General features: G+C 38.5%; 1 protein-coding gene and 1 long non-coding RNA gene across 4 annotated transcripts in view; one reads left to right on the forward strand and one right to left on the reverse strand.

The window, feature by feature from the left end:
• LOC128705456 (uncharacterized) overlaps positions 1-14,106 on the forward strand; it is an 88,183-nt gene extending 74,077 nt beyond the window's left edge. For 2 of the 3 annotated variants that reach the window (XM_070093648.1, XM_070093650.1), the window contains exons 16-17: positions 5,828-5,947; positions 8,985-11,081. In XM_070093648.1, the coding sequence (XP_069949749.1) occupies positions 5,828-5,947; positions 8,985-9,086 (222 nt within the window). In that variant the 3' untranslated portion in view covers positions 9,087-11,081. Of the gene's footprint in view, positions 1-5,827; positions 5,948-8,984; positions 11,082-13,223 lie in introns of those variants that run through there. The other variant, XM_070093649.1, reaches the window with a different exon arrangement.
• Positions 14,107-16,875: 2,769 nt separating this feature from the next.
• Positions 16,876-23,505, reverse strand: LOC138853925 (uncharacterized). The gene is made up of 2 exons (XR_011393117.1): positions 17,838-23,505; positions 16,876-17,795 (listed from the first exon to the last, which is right to left on the reverse strand). It is a non-coding gene; the product is annotated as an uncharacterized lncRNA (long non-coding RNA).
• Positions 23,506-24,817: the final 1,312 nt, after the last annotated feature.

Genomic DNA, 24,817 nt, shown 5'->3' on the forward strand with positions numbered 1-24,817 from the left:
GGTATTAATTACTTAAATCTGTTGGCTTCTCTCATCTACTGGTATCTGGAAATATGCATTCCACTACAGACAATAATTCTTCAATCCTGGATAAAGAATATCTCTCACAATGAATATGTTGATTTACATATTTAAAGTCCCTTTATATCCTAATACAGGTACAACAGGTGCAGACCACTCACTATGGGAAATAAGCTCAATAATCCCTCTTTCTAATTCTGCTTCAATAATTTCTCTGTGAAAAATGGTACCAGCTTAGCTTTTATGAACTTAAGAACAGCATCACTTTTCACATGAATTGTAGCCTCAATGCTGGAGATAGGCTTACTAAAATTTACCTTAAAATTATCTAACATTTCTTCAGCACTGTAGAGTTTGTGAATTTTGGTAGATTTATCTAATTCAACCAGGGATTAAATTACTACCTTTTTCATGAGGTCTTTTCCACACGAGTTACTATTATTTGATTTTACTACACAGAATACCCGTGGTACCTTTAAGTATTATAATGTACTGGCAAAACAACCTTTCCCAAAAGTTTTGTTTTCCAATTGTCATATGCAATTAACTTCCTAAAACATGGTTCAGTGTTCCCTTTCACTGCCTTGACCCAGTCTTTGGATAATGTCAAGATGGATGCCCCACTGTCAGTCTCAAAAGGAACCTATTTCTGATTAATTACAAAACCATGTTCAGTCAGCATGGAAAACACTTTATCTTCCACCTCATATAAACTCATCACTGAACTATTTTTCTCTTCACTTTATCTTCCACAGCATATAAACTCATCTGCTGAACTATTTTTCTCTTCAAGCAGTTTAACCCTCTTTGTTCTAGGATATCTTGGTGACTGCTGCTTCTTTACTCTTCCCTTTTTGTCACAATGTACTAGATTTTGATACACTTGAGATGTACCCTTACACTCTTTTCAAGTGGCCCTTTTTATGACACAAGTGACACAAAATCTCTTTAAACCTACAATTATCACTACTATCCTGGAAACCACAATGTTAACATTTTTCAGCATTAATTACTTGCACCTCAGGAACAGTGTGCTTCTCACTAACCAAAGCTTGCTCCAAGTTCAGAAGTCTCAAAAATTTTGGCAGATTGCATACTTTTCAAATTCAGAGTTTCTGCAACTAAGTTAGGGAAATAAATTTCATTCACCACTGCCATGAATAATTGGTCCCTAACTCTGGGGCCAAACAGATTGCCAAAATTACATTTCCCCACCAAAGCTTTTAAATCAGCATACAATTCATGCAAGGACTCATCATGTCATTTCTTCCTTTGTTGAAATGCCAACAAACTGCAGTGATAGGCTAGTTTCATGGCATAATACCTCTTCAGGGCTGCTACCAAGTCATCATAATTCTTTGTGTGGGGTAAATCTAGCGTACACACATTACGCAAAACACTGCAAGTTTCTGATCCCAGGGAAACTCGTGATTTAACCTGATTCTTTTTCCCCTTCTCTATCTTCCCCTTTCCTCTTTGCTCTTTTTCCTTTAGGTTTTCTTTCTTCAGCTTTGGGTGTTTGGTCCATTATTATTATTTTTTACCCCATCTGTGTTCTTGTTCCTACCCTTTGTCTTGGTCCCCTGCTCTTCTTCATATACATCAGTGATCTTCCAAACGTATCTCAACACCTGAACCCCATTCTCTTTGCTGACGACACGACTTATGTCATCTCCCACCCTAATCTTGCCACCCTCAACACCATTGTTAATGAGGAGCTGATCAAAATATCGACTTGGATGACAGCCAATAAACTTATGCTTAACACTGACAAAACCTACTACATTATGTTTGGTAGCAGAGCAGGAGATGCGCAAATTAACATTAAGATCGACAACACTCTAATTGCCAGGCATAATGAGGGCAAATTCCGAGGCCTATACCTCGACAACAACCTGAACTTCAGCACCCATATCCAACACATAACCAAAAAAGTATCCAAAACGGTTGGGATCCTCTCCAAGATACGATACTACGTGCCGCAAACTGCCCTTCTCACACTATACCATTCACTTATATATCCATACCTCACCTATGCTATCTGTGCTTGGGGTTCAACTGCAGCAACACACCTAAAGCCAATAATAACCCAACAAAAAGCCACAGTAAGAATAATCACTAAATCCCATCCCTGGCAACACACCCCCCACTCTTCATAGATCTAAACTTACTCCCTGTTCAGTACATCCACACTTACTACTGTGCAATCTACATCTACAGGACCTTAAATTCCAATATTAACCTTGACCTAAAATGCTTTCTTGATAGTTGTGACAGAACCCACAGGCACAACACCAGACACAAACATCTCTATGACATTCCCCGTGTCTGACTAAACCTTAACAAAAATTCAATGTATGTCAAAGGCCCTAAAATCTGGAACACCCTACCTGAAAATTCTAAAACTGCAGACACATTCATCACCTTCAAAACTACCATCAGAAAACATCTTATCTCCCTGATACACCCTGTCAACTAATTACACGAATACCACCTGGTGGTTAACACTTACACTCACTCACCCATTTGACCATAAACAGAAATGTCAATCTCAATCTCAAAATAATGAATCTTAACTAGTCATAAGTTGGCCTGTGATACTCCAATACTGAAACTATGTATAGTGCCAAAACAAAAGCATTCACATTGCTAAACTCACAAACTAGTTTTAGTCACTTAGCCATAATACCAACTTACCTCATAATTTTGTAATATTTTAAACTTAAGATTTAATCTAGGTCTGCCCGAAATGCCTAGCCATGCTAGGTGTTCTAGTGGTACACTCTGTAATTATTATTTTACTACATGTAAACCACACAATAACCAAATTCTGTAAACTCAGCATTGTAATCCTTATAGAGAATAAACTTTGAATTGAATTGAATTGAATTTGTGGGCCCCTAGCTCCCTTGCAGTGCTCCTCTTTCTTAGTCTTTGACTGACTCCACTACTATTGCTACTACCTCTACCACTCTTGTCCCATCCCTGCCTACTGGCCTATATATACTCCCTCCTTCTCTCCTTATTGTTAGTGTGACTTAGTGTTGTTAGATGTGTAGTGGTAGATATGTAGTGGTGGTAGATGTGTAGTGGTAGATGTGATGGGTGGTAATTGTATTGTTGTGATAGATGTAAATGGTCCAAATCAGACTGAAACATCATCATAAGCTCCTCTCTCTCCTATGTGTGGGTTGTGTACTGCTGTGTAATTCCCAAATAAGCAAAATTGGCTTCCAACCAACTTAGCTGGATCAGAAGGGTTCAACCTTCCCTGTAGTTTCACCATATTATACACGTGTTGCTGATGCCGCAGTAGCTCCTTGGTGATAATCACCACTCTGCTACCACATCCTGGGCTGCCAATAACTCCATGACTTCAGCAAAACAGTAACCTTTGGCTCTAAAATCCCATTCCTCGTCAACACTGTTAAGGTTGTAGGGAGTAATGAAAGCCGAAGTCACAATAACAACAGGCACCTAAAGTATGTACCTGACCAGCCGGGCTGTGGTTTGTACATCGGTTTGTGTGCAGCTAACAGTAACAGCCTGATTGATCAAGTCCTGATCCACTACAAGGCCTGGTCACAGGCCTTGCAGGGGCATTGACCCCTGAAACCCTTTCCAGGTATACTGTCTCAGTCCCCGATCACAACAACAAAACAAAACAAGAGACGATCAACATTCACAAAATAACACAGCATTTAATTCTCTCACTGCTTCCAGCATCTTACAGAAATGTATCCATTGTTGCATCTGCAAATAAATAAATAAAGCTTATATGGAGGAAGGGGTGGAGGTTAGTTTAATATTTTTATTATTTACCTCATATCCATCGTGTGGGCAGTAATCAAAAGACTCAAGACTTCATTGAACGGGTTCGCTCTCTCTTGACCTGTAAGATGCTTAGTCTTGACATTGAGTCCCTCTTCACTAATGTCCCTCTTGATGATGTCCTTAATTTCCTCGGAGAGAATGCCACTGAAGGGTTACTTCATCTCCCTATACCTACTGATGTCTTTCTTGATCTTATCTGCCTTTGTGTGGACTCAAATTCCTTTTCCTTCCAAGATAAATATTATTCTCAAACCTTCGGTATTGCTATGAGCTCTCCTCAGTCTCTTGTTCTTGCTAATCTTTACATGGAATACTTTGAGACTGTTCTTCCTACTACTGATGTGAGCCCTTCACTCTGGCTCCACTATGTAGATGACATCTTTGCTCTTTGGCCTCATGACTCTAGTCTCTTCCAACTATTTCTTGATGCTCTTAATAATCTTGCCCCTTCCCTTAAGTTTAAAATTGAATGGGAATCTTAAGTCATTGCTTCCTTTCCTTGATATTCATGTCCATTGCTCAGATGCAAGCTTTGCATTTTCTGTTTACCACAAGCCTATGCACAGTGGTATGTACATTCACTTCTTTCTTATCATGCTTCCTCTGTCAAGAAAAGTGTTATCTCCCTCTTTCTCCATGCTCACCACATTTGTGATCCTCAGTTCCTTGAATCAGAAATTTCCACTCTTCATAATTCATTTTCCTGTCTTGGCTACCCTTCCCATTTCATAGACTGCCTTCTCCCATGCTAAATGGATTTTCTTCTTTCCCAAACTCTCTACTCCTGTGAACTCTCCTGTCCTCTGCCTTCTCTACATTTCCGGTCTTTCTAATCTCAGCAGCTCTCTCCATTCTTTAGACATCAAACTTACTTTTCGCCAGACTAACACTTCGCACTAATCTAGTTCATACCTCTCCTCTCTCTATAGATGCTCCTGTTGTCTACTGTGTCTTGTCCCTCCTGTCCTCTTCAGTACTTTGGAGAAACTGGCCGATCTCTTTCTGACAGACTTAGAGAGCACAAAAGTAGTGTTAGGCTTGCTGACACCAACAATGCTCTTTTCTATCATGTCAGAGATCACAGTCATTCTGTTGACTAGTCTTCTGCTAAAACTGTCTACCCTACGTCTAACTTTCACAGTTTCTGTATGGTTGAATCCTTACTTATACACAACTTTCCTTCTATGAATCTTAGTCCTGGTTTTGTCTCTGTAGATGCCTTCCTTTCCCATTACATTGTAAAATGCTCCAAACTTCAAAACACCCTTGACTTAACCTGATTCTTTTTTCCCCTTCTCCCTCTTGCCCTTTTTTCTTTCCTTTTTTTCCTTTGGGTTTTCTTTCTTCTGCCTTTGGTATTTGTTCTTTCATTATTTTTTCCACCCCTCTGTGTTCTTGCTCCTACTCTCTGTGGGCCCCTAGCTCCCTTGCAGTGCTGCTCTTTCTTAGAATTTGACTGACTCCACTACTACTAATGCTACTGCTGCTGCTGCCACTGCTGGCCGCTGCCGCTGCTGCCGCCACTGCCACCACCACCTCCACCACTACCTCTCTTGTTCCCATCATTGTCTGCTGGCCTATATATACTCCCTCCTTCTCTCCTTCCTGTTAGTGTAACTTTGTAAATGGTCCAAGTCGGATCGAAATGTCGTCGTAAGCTTCTCTCTTCTATGTGTAGGTTATTTGTGTACAGAGGTACATAATGGGTCCAGGGACTGGGCCCCAAAGTATTGATATCTAAACAAGTTACATTAGTAATATACTATTTACTTGTTTATATTTCATTATAATTGTGATGGGTTATTTATGCAAACATGAATTCAGTCACAATAACTTGATCAACTCTGTTGTGCATTTTTTAAGAGTTATCAGTCCTGAAATTGTCAACTGAGTCTGGTTTTTTGAGATGATTTTTTTGGGAGGAGAGGGAGATGAATCATAACATGCTATATAAAAATGTACTCTTCCTCAGGTGTTTACAAGTGATACTTCAAAGAGCCATGAAAGAAAATCTGTAAAGCAAAAACGCAAGCTTATTGTTGGGGAAAGCAAACTTTCCCGTGGCAAGAGAACTGTTTGTTCAGAATCACTGGTAATGCTTAACTTCTGCTATTCATTTGAATTATGATATATGCTGAATAATTTATTTACATACTGTACAGGTTTTTTTGTGTATTGTTCCAGTCATAGTAGTGTACCTTTTTATTCTTACAATGAACTTTCAAGAAACTAGAGCCAAACAGATTCTATATTGGTCCCTTCTGCCTTTATGTTGTTTTTGATGCAACAGTTTAAATTTTCCCTAACATCCAAAACAGTTCCTTCTCCCTTTCCTGTTAACTTTATTTGTATGTGGCATTCAGCAGGCATGTCCCTGTTTTTTAGATTGAGTCAGGTTTCTTATTACAGTTATATCTGTTTCCTCCTCTAGCAATTTGTTTTAGTTTGCCTGTTATATTCCTTGTGCTCTGGCAGTTTGTATTGCAGACGCTAAGGAAGTTTTTACCTTGCTGCTCTCCACTGTCTTTGTTTGAAGACCAGTTTCTATTTTTACCAGTAAATATTTTATGTTTTCTGAGCATTTTCTAAATATATCTTGTCAATTTTGGCTCTCTGTTCTCAGCACTGCAGCTGTGCATGAGTGTGTTAGATAGGAGTAAATGAAGACGAATGGTATTTGGGACCTGACGAGCTGTTGGAGTGTGAGCAGGGTAATATTTAGTGAAGGGATTCAGGGAAACTGGTTATTTTATATAACCGGACTTGAGTCCTGGAAATGGGAAGTACAATGCCTGCACTCTAAAGGAGAGGTTTGGGATATTGGCAGTTTGGAGGGATATACATATTGTGTATTTTTATACATATACACCTACCATCCGACTTATGACCTGCTCGACTTACGACCACTCGACTTACGACAACTCGACTTACGACGTGTTTTTTATGCCAAATTTCTGGGAAATAAACAACTACAGTGGACCCCCGCATAGCGACTTTAATCCGTGCAAGAGGGCTCATTGTTATGCGAAATGATCGGTATGCGAATGAATTTTCCCCATAAGAAATAATGGAAATCAAATTAATCCATGCAAGACACCCAAAAGTATGAAAAAAAAAAATTTACCACATGAAATATACATTTTCCTACATACAAAGAGAAGGATACATGCACAATAGTAGAGTAGTACATGCACAATATATATTGTGCATGTACTACTCTACTAAATGAAGAATAAATGACACTTACCTTTATTGAAGATGCAGCAATGGCTGATGAGACACTGTGTCCTGGGAGTGCCTTTTCCTCCTGAGTACTGTAGGTCCTGTTTGGCATTTTCTTCCAGAACAGGCCTTATCACACTGTGTATGCTACTACGATTCTTAAATCTCTCAAACCAACCTTTGCTGGCTTTAAATTCACCAATATGAGCACTAGTTCCAGGCATTTTTCCCTGTTCACCTGGGTGTTAGTCGACTGGTGTGGGTTGCATCCTGGGAGACAAGATTAAGGACCCCAATGGAAATAAGTTAGACAGTCTTCGATGACACTGACTTTTTTGGGTTATCCTGGGTGGCAAATCCTCTGGGGTTAATTGTTTCTTGGTATTCTCAATAAGCTACACCAACAACGGTGCTACAGCAGCAGCAGCAGCAGCTGACAGTGCTACAGCAGCAGCAGACGATGCTACAGCAGCAGCAGACGGTACTACAGCAGCAGCTGATGGTGGTACAGCAGCAGCAGCAGCTGACAGTGCTACAGCAGCAGCAGACCATGCTACAGCAGCAGCAGACGGTACTACAGCAGCAGCTGACGGTGATACAGCAGCAGCAGCAGCTGACAGTGCTACAGCAGCAGCAGACGATGCTACAACAGCAGCAGACGGTACTACAGCAGCAGCTGACAGTGGTACAGCAGCAGCAGCAGCTGACAGTGCTACAGCAGCAGCAGACGATGCTACAGCAGCAGCAGACGGTACTACAGCAGCAGCAGACGGTACTACAGCAGCAGCAGCAGCAGCTGACGGTGGTACAACAGCAGCAGCAGCTGAGGGTGCTACAGCAGCAGCAGCAGCTGACAGTGCAGCAGCAGCAGCAGCAGCTGACGGTGGTACAGCAGCAGCAGCAGCTGTACCACCAATAGTAGCGATGGTTGATTGGGGTTTATTATACAACCTGGCCAGCTCGGAGACACGCACTCCACTTTCATACTTATCAATGATCTTTTTCTTCATCTCTATAGTAATTCTCACCCTTATTGCTGTAGGGTTGGCACTAGAAGCTTTCTTGGGGCCCATGGTCACTTATTTTGCAGATAAAATCACCAAAAACACTGTAATAATACGAAATGTTCCGATTGTATGCTTGGATGTTACCGCGGAGGCTGGCTGGTAAACAATGCCACCGGCGGCACATGTGAGGCTGGCTAAGGGCGCACATTGGACGCGTCTCGGACGAAGAGCGGTGAGCGGGTTTTTGAGCGGTATGCGAGGCAAAATTTTTGCGATAAAAGCGAGCGGTATGCGGATTGAACGTTATGTGATGCCGACGGTATGCGGGGGTCCATTGTATTTGTGTTGTACACAGTGTTTATCCTAAACCTTACAGTATAAAATACAGTACTAACAATATAAAAAGTAAAGTAAAACATGAAATACCAAAATAAAGTCATTACAAAAATGTTTTGTTGATATTCAGTAGTAAAGTTCGACTTACGACCATTTCGACTTACGACCGGTTTCTCGGAACTGAACTCGGTCGTAAGTCGGATGGTAGGTGTATACTTCTAAACTGTTGTCTTCTGGGCACCTCTGCAAAAACAGTGATTATGTGTGAGTGAGGTGAAAGTGTTGAATGATGATGAAAGTATTTTCTTTTTGGGGATTTTCTTTCTTTTTGGGTCACCCTGCCTCGGTGGGAGACGGCCAACTTGTTAAAAAAAAAAAAAAAATTAAGTTGGATATTTAAGGCTCTGTTAGGGGAGGGGAATAGTTGGATTATCATTGAGGGCCTGTATGACAAGTGACTGAGAGGGATGCTGGTTTTAATAGGCTGGGAATTAGTAAACCTGCTAAAGTTTTGTAATTTCAGTCCTGTCTTAATTAAACAAAATTTTCTATTTTACATTCCAGGACTTACATCACTTCGAGATTTGTGATTCCCAGGGTTCTGATGGCCCACCTGATAAAAGAAGGAAGACATCTACTACAATTAAAACTGTGAAGAATTGTTGAAATTGGAAGACATCTACTACAATTAAAACTGTGAAGAATTGTTGAAATTCCTAATTTTTTAACCCGTAAACGGTCCAAGCAGATCTACGTTCACATGTGTAGTGCTACAAAAGTAGATCTAAGTTTTTTTACATATTTTCAAATATAACAAAAAAAAAAAGTAGATCAAAGTTTTTTTACACATTTTCAAATGTAGAAAAACAAAAAGAAGATCTGCTTTTTTTACATACTTTCAAATGTTGAAAAAATGTATATATACGTTTGGACCGTTTACGGGTTAAATGCATAGCCATTTACCATGTAGATGATTAAGTGCACTTTGATGTATTTCACTATTTAATTGCCTATGTAGCAAAAGGCTACCTATGTTTTTTGATTATAGAGAATACAGATTTTTGTATACTGTACCATTCAGTTTAAAGGATACTGTGGTATAATTAATATATAAACATATAGGTATATAGATATATGTAGGTATATAGATATTGGCAGTTTGGAGGGATATGTTGTGTATCTTTATACGTATATGCTTCTGAACTTGTATTCTGAGCACCTCTGCAAAAGCAGTGATAATGTGTGAGTGTGGTGAAAGTGTTGAATGATGATGAAAGTATTTTCTTTTTGGGGATTTTCTTTCTTTTTTGGGTCACCCTGCCTCGGTGGGAGACGGCCGACTTGTTGAAAAAAAAAAAAATAGGTATACTATGATAGGATATCACTGTTTAACAAAGACAAGAAACCAGCATCATTATGCCTTGTCACATGGCTTCTTCAGCTGAAATAAGGAAGATATAAGTTAGCCACCACCATGAAGAGGTGTGACCTTGATTGATCTCAATGCAGACAGGTGTTACCTCACGTTGATTGATTTTAACCAAAAGAGTTTGACTTTCATTGTTCTTAACACAGATCTCAAGTAGGCATTAATGCAGCATACAAGTACAGTAGCACTATTAATAGGCTAGTGGTCACTATTAAGCTAAATAACTAACTTTGGCAAGCAGTATCAGAGAAGGTATATGTATATAGAACAATCTGACTTCGGTACAATAATTCACCCCAAGGCAATAAGCATCTATTTAAACATTTGACAGTAGAGTTTTAAGGTGCTGAGAAACATGAAAGTCACTCTTCAGGGTTAAAGCAATTGAGGTCAGGAAACACCTACTTATAGTAAAATTAATGAAAGTCAGGTGATACCTCTTCATGGTGATATGGCATAATGATACTGGTTTCTTGTCTGTTAATTAGTGATTGACTATCATTTATTTTCATGTCACAAAATTATGTGTCTGTGTGCATACTCACCTCACCTACATTCACTTTGCCTGATTGTGGTTGCAGGGGTAGAGTATCAGCTCCTGACCCTGAGTGCACGTGTGTGATGGCATCCTCTTCAAATTATTATTACAGTAGACCGTCGTCTAACACAGTTTTGTCTTGCACGTTTTGGTTATAGCACGTTTGAAGAATTGGGGCATATTTTTGTTTAACACTTCGTAAAATTAGTTCAACACGGTTGTGAGAGGGGGAAAAATTTTGAGTGTGTGGTCACCCGCCAGGCAGGATGGTCTGTGGGTTGCACCATTGAGTCAACAGGGGAGACCCACTGCCATCCCTCGCCACCTACACCACCCTCCCAGCCTTCAGTTCGGTTCATACGCATGTAGGACAATGATACTCAGGAAGCTCGCTGTGTTTATTTACATACATATTTTTTTATTTTCATTGCCGTTTGTTAAATCTGCCAAGCAATCATGGCACCCAGTAAGCATACAAGTGTTCCCGCAAGTGACAAGAAAAGGTTTAAGTGTTCAAGTCTAGGAATTACAAAGAAAATCAAAATATAGCATTAGATAAGCTTAAGAGTGGCTCAACGTGTAGTGGATATAGTGAGGGCCTATGGCCTTAATGAAGCGTCAGCTCTGACTTGACTGACTGACTTACTGAGTGACTTGACTGACTTACTGAATGACTTGACTGACTTACTGACATGACTGACTTACTAACTTGACTGACAGACTTGACTGACTTGACTGACTGACTTACTGACTTGACGATTTACTGACTTGACTGACTGATTTACTGACTTGACTGACTTACTGAATAACTTGACTGACTCACTGACTTGACTGAATAACTTGACTGACTCACTGACTTGACTGATTGACTTACTGACTGACTTGACTGACTTATTGAATGACTTGAACTTTGACTTTTTCACTGAAGAGGACCCAGAAACAGTGTCTAGAGCAGCTGATGCCTTACCATCATTTGTATAATGTACTGTAGGGTAAAACAGAACAGAAATCCCTTACAGAATTTATGCACACTCCAGTACATCCATCGGCTTCAGTATCAGAACCTCTACCATCCACCTCAGCCCAGTAGGGCCACAGCATAACTCTCCACTCTCTTCACAATCATCCACAAACACCAGCACTAAATTTAAGGTAAGAAATACTATTATTTCTGTTGCATTTGTAATCTTATGCAGTAAAAACAACATAATACATCACGACAATGAACTACAATTACATATTCACTTTTATTTTTGTAAGCTCTATTGGTCTAAAAAAAAGTTGTTCGACTTGGGGGCTCCTAGGAACGTAACCCTATTTTTCCTGTAAGTTCTTCAGTTTGTCTAACACGGTTTTGACTAGTGGCATTTTCAGGAACGTAACTACCGTGTTAAACGACGGTCTACTGTACTTCGGAAAACTCTTACAGTACTTGTGGTGCTAAGAATAATATGAAACATGTTAATTATCTGGATAGAGCAAAACTAATTGACTGATATTTATAAATGTTACTACAATCTTAATTAATGAGGAACATCACTTAATGATTATCAAGGAAAAAACTTTTAATGGAAGTATAAAATTTGTGTAAATATAAAGTTTTTTTTATTTTTACTTTAAGTTTTTTGTTACATTCACAAATTGATAATTACCATGTTGAACTATGGTAAATAGCTTGATTACCATCAGTCACAGCTTAGCCAAAACTGATTAAAAGGAAGAAATAAGCTGTTTAACTCTCTAAATTGTGCTAAACCTGCAAGAAGTAAAATTGCTCCCAGCATATTAGTCGCTTCTTACGACACACGTGGCTTACGGAGGTAGAATTCTGTTCCACTTTCCCATGGAGAAACATTAAAACTGCTTACCCATTATATAATAACCTTTATCAGCATCTTGGGTACCCTTGTTCATTATTTTATTTGTGTAAAGTGATTAAACCCATGTCATTAGCACTGTATGGCAGAGGTGAAAGAGATGGCAATTGGGAAGAGGAGGTGGCTAAGTGGATGGGAGTCATAGTTAATGTAGCAGATTATTGTCAATTAAGGAATCAAAGAATGAGTACATAAGTGGTGGGGCTGTCAGAGAGAAGGGCAGGTAAAATAGGCATGCCAGAATGTCTTATGTGTCTTAAATGACATTGTCATGCTCAGATGACCTGGACAATTGATCATGAAATGTTGGACCCTCAGGATGACTTTACACTTTGCAGAGTGGCACTGGATGCCCAGGGTGCCAGTGCTGAGGTTATAAATAAAGGAGTATGTAGTAAATAATGCTTGAATGAGAGATGAATAAGTAGTGATAATATGAAATGAACAATTGTGGAAAGAAAATTACTGACAGGTAAAAATGTTAAAATTCAGGAATTGTGCTTTACAGTAGATTAAGAGTGAGATGTGGGAAGTGTGACATCAGTGTTTACATACCTCGACATGTTGCAAGCCGTGTCTGCATGGTCCAGTAACTCTCAAGCTGGTCCTAGAGCCAGTAAAAGACGAAGAAGGGAAGTAACCCCAGATAGGGCTTTGATACCTGAAGTCTTTATGGAGGGAGATTTCCCTTCCAAATAATAACCTCTCCTCCCTCTCCCCTCCTCGCCGTCTTCCATATGCCAATAAGTCTCTTCAATAAAGGTAAAAGTGATTTAAGTGTTCATTTATCTATTAAAATTAGTCATTTATATTTATTTCTCATTGTTTTCTGTATGTAAAACTATAGTTATTCTCTATAAAATGTATTTTTTGTTAATATTTTTGGATGTCTGTAACGGAGTAATTGGATTTACATTATTTCTTGTGGGAAATATTACTTCGGTTTTCGTCCATTTCAGATTTTGACTGACCTTCTGGAACGGATTAAGGACAAAAACCAGGGTTCTACTGTACTACTAAGTTGCTAGAATGCTTGATTAACAAATGACTCATGTTGTATCATTAAATCAAAGGACATAACCAAATTTATCAGAAACAATAAGTGCATTATCTGTATATTTATAGCTTTTCGTATAATAAATTACAGTGGTACCCCGAGTTTCGAACTTTCTTCATTCCAGAAGGCTGTTCGAGTGCCGTTACTGAATGAATTTGTTCCCATAAGGAATAATGAAAATTAGATTAGTTCTTTCAGACCCCCAAAAATGTACTCACAAAAGCACTTACAATAATACACTTACATAATTGGTTGAGTTGGGAGCAGTTCAAAACTCGGGTACTACTGTATTATTATTACACTTACGGGAATGCTAAAACTGTAAGGGTCATACAGCACCTAGGAAATGGGAGGAAATAAAGTTTGGTCTAAGGATAGGTCCAATTTCTTAGAACAAGAGCCCTTCACTGACATCAGACATCAGCCTTTTACTCATTTCTTATCACATAAACAAAATATCCAAACCCAAGCAATAATATTTATTTCTTGCACAAATTATTTCAGGAGATATTAGCCACATGAATACTTTTAGAAGAGGAAGATTTTGCATGGCTTATTGCCTGCCATCCCACTGAGCGACACATTCAGACCTGAAATTCCAGTAATTATAAATAACCCAAGCTGCACTGTTTAAGGCTAACGATTCCAAAGTTTTTCTGTCTCTCAATTGCTTCAAGGCAATGTGATTCATGATAGCAGTATTTATGTCAAACATCTCAGAAACCTGCCTATTGAGTATTTGTCCAGAATTCATTCTCATGTACCTCTTGTCTCCACTTCTTTTACAGACATAAATTGTACCGTAAGTTAATATCCCTTTATTCTGACATAGCTGTTGTAACTCAAGATTATTTTGCATTGAATAATTATTGTACATAATTTCTTGTGTCATTATCTGTTGCAACAATAAAGAGTTATAAGAGTTCACATTTAAATTGTCACATTATGTACTTAAATTTGTGTCTCTATATATATTTTACCACTCAAACAAACTTTATTTCTTTGTGCAGTTTACAAAATGTAGTTTACATGTAATGAAATGTAAACTACATCAATAATAATCATTATACTCAGTTCTAATTCCATATGAATAATCATTGTACTTAATTCTAATTTTGTACAACTTCATCAAATTTTTATAAACATTTAAATAATGTACCACTCATTAACTAGTTTGCACGTTTTACTGTTGGAACCCCAGAAACTAACCCTTTGACTGTTTTGATCGTATATATACTTACTGTATGTCTTACGAACCACCGTTTTTGACATATATACTCAAAAATTCTAGCGGCTTCAAATCAAGCAGGAGAAAGCTGGTAGGCCCACATGTGAGAGAATGGGTCTGTGTGGTCAGTGTGCACCATATAAAAAAAATCCTGCAGCACACAGTGCATAATGAGAAAAAAAAAACTCCGACCATTTTGTTTGAATTAAATGTCGAGTTTGTGGTCTATTTTTGTATAGTATTTATGGTTATATTCTCTTTTTCTTGGTCTCTTTTGATAGAATGGAAAACATATTATAGAAATAGAGGTGATTTTGATTGGTTTTACTATGAAAAGAACCTTGAAATGGAGCTCAAAGTAGAGGAAATGTTTGATTTTTGCCAATGTTCAAAAGTAAACAAATATCATTTTCCAATAAATGTCCAACTAGCCATTCTAATATGCAGTCATGAATGGGTTGGCATTATTTATACAATTATTACAATATTGCAGTAGTCTGCATAACAGTAAATCTTCTATTTTTTGTTTGAATAAAAATTCAAAATAGAAAGCAAGAGTAATATCAGTGGGGCCTGGAGACGTGACTGGTGAACAAAGAAAATGTTATTTTAGAGCCAGGAATGCCTGCATTATTCATTCTGGACCCTATTTTGAAATTGTCATGTTTTTTAATTTGCGTGAAATTGGCCAAATTGCAAATTTCTGACCACGTTATTAGGTAGTTGAAATCGGTAAATGGGCAGTTTCTTGTACTCAATCGATAGAAAAAATGGAGTTCTAAAAAAATAGCTATGAGTTTGGTCGACTGGAACAATGGAATTAGCCGAAAATAAGGCTCAAAGTGGGAGAAATCACCGATTCGTAAATATCGCCGAGGTTGCTAACTTCGCGAGAGCATAATTCTGTCAGTTTTCCATCAAATTTGGTTCTTTTGGTGTCATTACAGTTGGGAAAAGAATCTCTTATCATTTCAAAAGAAAAAATAATTTTGTGGTGGGGGGGGGATTTTGTGACACCAGGAGACACCTCAGGATTTGGGGTTGCGACAGTCAAGGGGTTAATAGTGTAGTTCTGATATTTGAATGGGTAGTTTCTTGTGCTTAATTGATAGAACAGAAGGCATTCTGGCAAAATAGATAAGAATTTGGTCAAACTGAACAATGCTTAAAATAGAATTTGGTCAAACTGAACAATGCTTAAAATAGGGCTCAAAGTGGATGAAATCACCAGTGCATAAATTGAGCCCAGACCACTAATATTACTCCTGCTCAGTCCCACAAATTTTCCATCAGATTTCGTATTTTTGGTGTCATTATCTTCAGAAAGAGATTACATACATTTTTAATGCACAGTGTATGTAATCTTAAGTCTGCTCACAATTCATTGCCAATTACAGTGGGCTTTTCCATGTATGACAGTGTATTATATAATGTGAACATCAAAATGGTATACAATACCGACAGGTTGGTAGGTAAGACACATAGGCAACAGTTAGGAAACGTTTCGGAATAAAGTTGCCTAATTATATAATGTAAAACTGTAATGGCATGAATTATTATTATAATCAAAAAGAAGTGCTAAGCCACAAGGACTATACAGGTAATGGCATGGAAAATAAACTTTAGAATATCAGTCCTGTTACTCATTATGTGTTAAGCTCCAGCTATGTTCTTGTGTCTCTGACATCTGCCTCATGATCAGACTTGTCCTGTCCACCCAATTCCTTAGTATTTTGCAGTGTAATCATGTCATCCCTGGTCTTTTATCTTCTAATGCTCAGGTTTAACTACTTTAGTCTTTATTCATTAGCCATACCCCTTAGCTAAAGGACTATTATTGTTGCAAACCTTTGCACTTTTTCTAGCTTCTTGACACCCTTTATCAGACGAGGGTGCCATACTGATGCTGCATTCACAAAGATGTTCCTGACAAATGCCATACAGTAGTATGTTGAGGCTATTGAAAATTTTCCTTAAATTTGCCAGTCTCACATTTTCTGTGGCAGCTGTTCAGTTGATATGCTCAGAACTATGCTCACCCTGAAGTACTTTATTGGGAAGGTTTGCAGTATTTGTTCCCTGAGTCTGTAGTCTTTTTCCAGTAGTCTTTTTTTGTTCCTTCCTCAATTATGAAAACTACATTTCCTGGAGTTTGAAGGAATCCTATTAAGAGGGTCATGCACCATGCTAAAAAAAATGGGCACTGCAAATAGATTATAAATAATAGATATTCATGTCTGTCAGTAAAAATTGTAAATAACAGAAGCACAAGCACGGGAATTAGGAAGTTTTTGAATTTGTGGGGAGGGGGGTTAAACTGGACACATTTTCTTTCTGTTTAGCTATTTATTGTCATACAAGATTTTACAATTATTAGTTTGTAAATTGGAGCCATTAGGTTCACTGGATGTACATATTGATGTAAAAAATAGATTTTCCATGAATTCTTAGCTGATTGTGTTTTGCACATTGGAATGCAAGCATTTATTGGGATGTATCAGTGTCATTAATACCCAAAGATTCTTAAACCTAAAAATAAATGCTAATGATGTAAGTGTAAATACTGGATATCACTACAGTAGACACGACACATTTAGAAGCAATATTTACTTGAATATAAAAATATTGATACTGTATCATCATATTTTCACAGTGATGTTGAAATGGATGCTAGAAAACTGCTACATTGTTTAACAAAGAACTAGTATCATTATGTATTATTTTCATTGTTATTATATCATTAATACCTCACTCTTACCTCATAAAATTTTCCATTTATAGTTTACATATACTGTACAGTATTATGTATATCCCCAATTATTAAATTTCTTGTGCATACTATAAATAGAAATATCTCCTGTCATCTTTTTGGTTAACAAGTGGTCTGTTGTTTTTGCCTTAACATGGTTGCAAAATTCTGGCATATTTTTGGTGAACGTGCTGAATTAATCAGGTTACAATGTGCAGTACATATAGGGGAAAATGTGGCATGCACTGGGTTCTTTTCCCTTCATCTTTTGGTGACTTTATGGGTGGGAGTTCTACTTAATACAGACAACTTCCCTCACCTCAGTGCTCCGTTCATACTTGTCCAACATCATACCTTGACCTCACACATCTGCCATACAGTTTGCCTCCACCCACACACTTATACAATTCCCCCCACAACCACATACCTACATCTAGACCATTCCCCCACTTCAAGACCACACTTTGCCCAGCCCCATGCCCTCACCCACCAATTACCTATGACTACACCCACACCATAATCGGCCTCTCACCAATTACCTATGACTACACCCACACCATAATCGGCCTCTCACCCTAACACTGAATACACACAGCTAATCGCTTAGCCACTGCCCACAACACCACACATGAACTCAGCCATCCAATCACCCATCATCCACACCAGGCCATCAACACAACCACACCTTTCACCCACAACACTCCTCCACAGCTTCAAGCCTACATGGCCTCAACTCACATTATTCCTTCATAGCTTAAAACCCACACAGTCCCACTCCTACAGCATTATGCCCACACCTTGCCTATACTTTTAGTCAATGTGCCCTAACATGCCATCCACACCTAGTCATGCAGGCACTTTCTACCCTCATTACCACGCACATCATGAACCGCACACTCATCCATCCATCATCCCCAGCACCAGGCCACCAACATAACCACACCTGTCACCCACACTACTGCCCTACAGCTTCAAGCCTTCATGGCTTCAACCCACACCACTCCTATAGCCTCAACCCACACCACTCTCCTATAGCCTCAACCCACATGATGCCTATGCTTTCATGGCCAACATTCCTTAACATACCATCTACACATGTAGCCACTCAAAACCCTCATTACTGCCACATCACCAGACCACTGACAATGCCACCATCACACCAGAGAACCGGAGCTATGACTTGACCCCCCTGCAACCACAGTTAAGTGAGTACCACCTCTTTACTTCCAGTCTCCACTACATCCCTCATTGCCCAGCATCCTCCACCTCCCAACACCAGCCTCCAGCTCCTGCCCCTACCCCTCCATGGCTCAGTCTCCACCTCCTACATCATTAGTTCCCCAATCCCCATGCACACACCCCAACTACTCTAACCCCACTGATATACACCCCATACAGTTGCAGAGTGGGACAAACTGTAAGGCACCTCTGTCTACTAGCAGAGATGTGGATGTGGGATCTCTGAGTGATGCCCATCACTACACTGACCTACAAATTACATTATCATTGTTTTTACAATTTTGAAGCCTAAAAAATTTGGATGTTTTTTTTGAAGGAAAGTAACCCTATTTGTCTCATATGGTCTTCAGTTTATTTTATATTTTCTTTTGCATTTCACACCATCTTCAGGAACATAACTACCGTATCAACTGACAATCAACTGTACTTTATGAAGTAACTCGAGTCATCATTTACTCAACAGCTAAATAAACCTGAAAATTATACACCATAAACTTTACCCACTTCACATGGGTCTTCATATTTCCTATTGTTAATGGCTGGCCAGTTAGTATTACTATGTATTTGAAAATAAGCACCAAACCCATATGGGTCAAATAAATGGTTTAACTTGAGAGGGTTGAAAGGCAAAAAAATTATCATGCGAGGTGTTATCAGAAAGTTCCTGGAATGCGCAAAATATATAGGCTTACCTGATAACCTAGTTAAACACACAAATAACCTGCATGCAGGAGATAGCTCATGACTATGTTTTGGTCCAACTTGGACAATTAACTTGTCACACTCATGAGCTTCTTTCTGTGCACAGGTTATTTGTATATTGTTCCAGTCAAAGTATTGTGCCTTTTTGTTTTACACCTAGTTAAATTTGTCTCCCTTGATGTACTCTCCTTGGGAGGCTATACACTGATCCCAGCATCTCTTGTCTCAAAACATTTCTGGAACTCTTCTATCCTAATGGCATCTAGCATGGCCTGTGATTCTGCTTGAATCTCTTGCATGTCCTTAAAATGCTACCCCTTGAGTACCATTTTTCTGTCTGAGAAGAGAAAGAAGTCACAGGGGGGGCTAGATCTGGGAAGTATGGAGGGTGGGGGATGACATTATTATTATAATGAAAACTAAGTGCTAAACATGGGGGAGGGGATGACAGCCACGTTGTTTTCGATCACAAAACAACGAGTCTTTCTGGTCTTGAGTCAGCGAGTAGGGAACAAGTTTTGCAGCCACTTGCCTAATGTTCAAATTTTCAGTCAAAATACTTTGACACAACCCATAAAAAATTCCCACAGCACTTGCAGTCTCCTGGATACTCTGATGACACTTCATGAATAGTCCACGCTTTTTCAATGTTCGGGGTGTTTTTGATGATGGACGACTAGTGTGTTCATGATCTTCAACTGATATTTGTCCTGCTTTGAGTTGGGAATACCATTCAAAACAATCTGACCCCCAGGGGCTGTGACTTAACCCCTGAAACCACAAATAGGCGAGTACATGCTTGGTGAAGAATTTTGTCTCGGGCAGCCAGTCAGCCCCTCCCTCCCCCTCACCCCTCTCTTTCACAGAGAGAGAGAGTGAATTATATGTGGTAGGATCATGAAAGATAAACTAATGGAGACAACAGGCATCATGTCAATCTTGCAAAGACAGGATATATTTGTGCAAGAATGGTATACAATGCCGACAAGATGAAATTAAGACACGTGCAACATCTGGGTATCTTTATTGTAGACGTTTCGCCATCCAGTGGCTTTATCAATACAAATTCCTCATCTTCTGTACATAGCTCTACTATCTTCAAGTTATGTCCTGGAATTTGTATTGATAAAGCCACTGGATGGTGAAACGTCTACAATAAAGATACCCAGATGTTGCACATGTGTCTTAATTTCATCTTGTCAGGATATATTTGCCTCTGTATAAACATTCTCGACTGAGGAAGATTGAAAACCCCAAAGATGTAAACACAATCCTTGATGATGAATGGAATCAAGTTTAGAGAGTAGCAGCAGAAGCTAAAGAGTACATTTGGTCACTGTTGTCTAGTTTAGATAAAATTAGGGCTAAATAAAGGTGCAGAAGGGTTTGTCTAGCAGCTTCCCATGAAAGATGGGCAGGAGTTCATGAAGGTTCAGGCAGTTATGGCAAGCAGCTCTCAAGGTTATGAGAGGATTCTAGGACATTCAATGATCAAACAAAAGACTGAAAAAAAACTGCCAATATCCTGTTCAGGGATACAGAACCCATACAGGTAGAGAACAGTACGAGGTATAACATGGCACCTTGTGAAAGTTATCTGGAGTGTTTCAGCAACAGAAAACTGAAACCTACAAGAAGTGGCCTAGTTGGAAGCATGATCAATAGCATACTAGAGAGGGGCCACCACAAAGTAACAATCAGCACTTGTACAAGCTACAGCAAAATTGCAGACCTAGAAAGATGACCAAACATTGGAGAGGAGAAGAAAGGGAAGATTATTAATGATTAGCAGGAAGAGGTTAGTGCTAAGAGCCCAATCTTGTGGTATACCTTCAACCTGATCTAAGTCAGGGAAAGAGCTATTATATACCAGGACACAATAGTGCCTCTACAATAACTTTTTTTTTTTTGCCAGCAATGTTAAGGACAGGGATAGGATCATGTAAAACTTACCTGCTGACTGTCAGCGTTATCCAGATAGTGTACACTGAGGTAGCAGCATTTGTGGTTACATGTAAGCATATTGACAAGTTTGTTTAGCTGTCTATATAGAGAGATGTTTAAGCACTCTTATGCATAAGTTAGAATATGTGGCTGCAGACAGTACCCCCTAGTAGGTTTAATGCTTCCTTTTGATTATAGTAATAATGCGGACAGTACCAAGGTGATGAAGAGGACGGTGTGTACAGAGTGCCCAATTTTCACGTTCCAATTGTCATTAATATTTTTTTAATTTTAATTATGGGGAAGTGCTAAACCTGTAGGGATCATACAGTTCCTGGGAAGCATTCAGGTTCGATATAAGGAAGGGCAGGTAAATCCAGTTCCTTGGCTTAAGAGCCCCTCACTGACATCAAGGCCTCTCAAAGGGAAAAACTGCCACAAAGATCAGCAAGGAGGGTGGGTATAAGAACAAGTAGTAATAAAAAAATAGGGAAATGACCATGGCAGTGTAGATCATTTATGGTCAGATTGACTTTTAACACTACTGAGGAAGGGCAGATACATATAAATGGTAGCTAGTATGCTAAAGAGCACAATTAAGTTTATATGAAGGTACTTGAGTGTTTTGTTAAGATTCCTATCATAGTACCTCTATGGTAATACCAAAGGGTTACTGTGGACTTAAATTAAAAATTCACCAATTTTTAACATAATAAAATCATTTTAAAAGAACACTAGGATTTTATGTAACAAAGAGCAGATGTGTGAAAACATTAGATGCTCCAGCAATGCTAAAGATTATCCTATGGAGTTTCATATTAGTCACAATATCAGTATACATACACAAGAGTATAAAATTTATTTAGTATCTGTTATTGACAACAGCATGCTAAAAACTGCTTGACTCACATGTAAATACCGTACAGTAATGCTGGGACAATACCAAAATTTTTGCTTATACTGACACTCAATTTTAGATGAATACTAATATCATCAAAATTATAAACTACACACTGATAACGATATTTTGGCACATCCCTACTGAAGAGTATTGGAATGTAAATGATGTATATGATATTCAAGGGTTTTTGCGAACTACATAAGTATTTTTTTGCATATTATCATATAGTATATATAAATTTGTTTATAATTTTTTTAACAAGCTGACCATCTCCCAAGGTATGTTTATGAAAACACTATCCAAAACTCTGAAGCAGTCACACTATGATGTGAAAACCTGGCCTTATCATGGAAAATTAGTCATATTAGCACCTTAATAAGATAAAATGACTAGTTAAATAAAGCATGCAATTATCGCCATAATACCCTATCCATGGTGCTCAGATTTCATGACAAACCCATTACTGATGCTTCTTAAGCTGTGCTTCATGATATCACGGTAATTGCATAAGATCTTTCCCTAGATATGTACAGTATCTTTTACAAATATAAAAAAATATAAACAATTCTGTTTCTCAATTTAAACTTACAGTACATGTTATACTTCTATCAATATTTTAATGTCTACAGGTTAACCTAATTATGATACGAACACTGTAACCAAAAATGGCTGCATTATTTTAATTCATTTCTACTTTAAGTTATGATATGAAAATGTTCAGTGAAAAGCAGTATAGTCTATATACGTAGGATCCAATGATTCTCTCCTCAGAATAAACTTAGCTTCCTGCTTAGACATAATAGAATTAAGTGCTAAAAACTCTTTTCTGCTCACTAACCAATAGTTATTCTGATAAGTTCATTTCCAATAGTAATCAATCACTGATCATAAATTCCTGCTAGGCGACTTCAATGATCCTGCTTACATTGTATGTACCTTTCTGGGTAATACTGAGTTCATGTTATGGTCTGAATTGATCAATAACTTTTTCCTTAAAATGTCCTATATTAGGTAGATTATGCCACGAACCAATTAAGTTTGTGGAAATGGTAAGACATGTAACACAACTCAAACCGAAAAAAAAAAGTAACTTGACCTTACTCTGTCAGTGGTAGATACAAGAATGGTACAGCTTTGTTAATGTTATATGCAGTTTTCTTTACACTACTGTATATGGCCAGATGCATTACATAACTCAATACTAAGAGCTGCTCAATACTAAGTGCTGATTGGCTCTAGTGTGCTGCTTGTGCCAAATTTTTTAATTTTAATAATATTTCCCAAAAAACTTCATTCACTCCATCACCATCATTCACTCCATCACTGTCTTGCCAGAAGGGTGCTTTACACTACAGTTTTTAAACTGCAACATTAACACCCCTCCTTCAGAGTGCAGGCACTGTACTTCCCATCTCCAGGACTCAAGTCCAGTTCAGGGTAACCGGCAGGCCGGACTTGAGTCCTGGAGATGGGAAGTACAGTGCCTGCACTCTGAAGGAGGGGTGTTAATGTTGCAGTTTAAAAACTGTAGTGTAAAGCACCCTTCTGGTAAGACAGTGATGGAGTGAATGACGGTGAGTTTTTCTTTTTCAGGCCACCCTGCCTTGGTGGGAATTGGCCAGTGTGATAATAAAAAAAAAAAAATATAATATTTCCCAAAATACAATTTGGCACAAGATATAATAATTGTTACCAGCATATGGATAACAAGCTTGTATTTTACATACTAAAATAATACGCGAGTTCAGACCAGGACCTAAACTAAATATTAGACACCTCTTTTAACACGTTTTATTCTGCTCATTCTTTTACTTCGAAGAATGCTAGGCCTGTTGCGGCAAATTACCTTTAGTCATCCACCTGTTCATTATTATTCCTCTAGAAATGTTAGCCCTGTAGTAAGCCACCTGTTTATTCTCTTCTAGGAATGCTAGGACTGTTGCCACACACTAACTGCAGTTGGCCTCCTCTTCACTGTCTTCCAGGAATGCTAGGACTGTTGCTGCACACTACCTGTATTTAATTTTTCTATAAAATCTAGCTTAAAGTATAGTCTCCTTTTAAGTATACTTAAAGGTGTTTCATTTATTTTACTGTATTACTAAAATTAATTTAATTTTATTTTTTGCTTCCCTTAATTCTAATTCTACACCAGTGACTCGACTTGCTGATGAAGGACCTCTTCACATCCTGAAATTCATACATGAGGACTCTTTTTTGACTACATTTAATGTCTATATAAACTATAGCATTGTCATGTACTCTTTATCACAGTCATTAATTAGGTCCTGCAGGATAGGCTGCAGGATATTAAGGCTTCATATTTTAATAATGATATGGGTAAAGTAGGGATGTTTAAAAAGGATTCCCTAGTCAAGGGTGAAGTCCTTGATCTCTCTTTACCTTCCCTTCTCGCTGATGGACCCACCTTTCATCCGGACTCTCTCATTGACTCTTTGACAACAACTGACTTACTTCACAAACTCTGATGCCTTCAGCCCTTTCTACCTCAATCTCTTGCTACCCTCTACCCCTACACTATCCCCTGCCCCGCTGTTTTCTGTAACCTACTGATCATCCCTTTCCCCTTCTGCTGCCCAATACCCTCGCTTCCTTCCCTACCCTGCAGCGCTGTATAGTCCTTGTGGCTTAGCGCTTCTTTTTGATTATAATAATAATAATAATGAAGTCCTTGATTCTTACCATCATTACTTATGACCAGATCTCATTGTT

The sequence above is a fragment of the Cherax quadricarinatus genome, chromosome 43 (genome assembly GCF_038502225.1).
Source record: "Cherax quadricarinatus isolate ZL_2023a chromosome 43, ASM3850222v1, whole genome shotgun sequence".
Classification (NCBI taxonomy): domain Eukaryota; kingdom Metazoa; phylum Arthropoda; class Malacostraca; order Decapoda; family Parastacidae; genus Cherax; species Cherax quadricarinatus.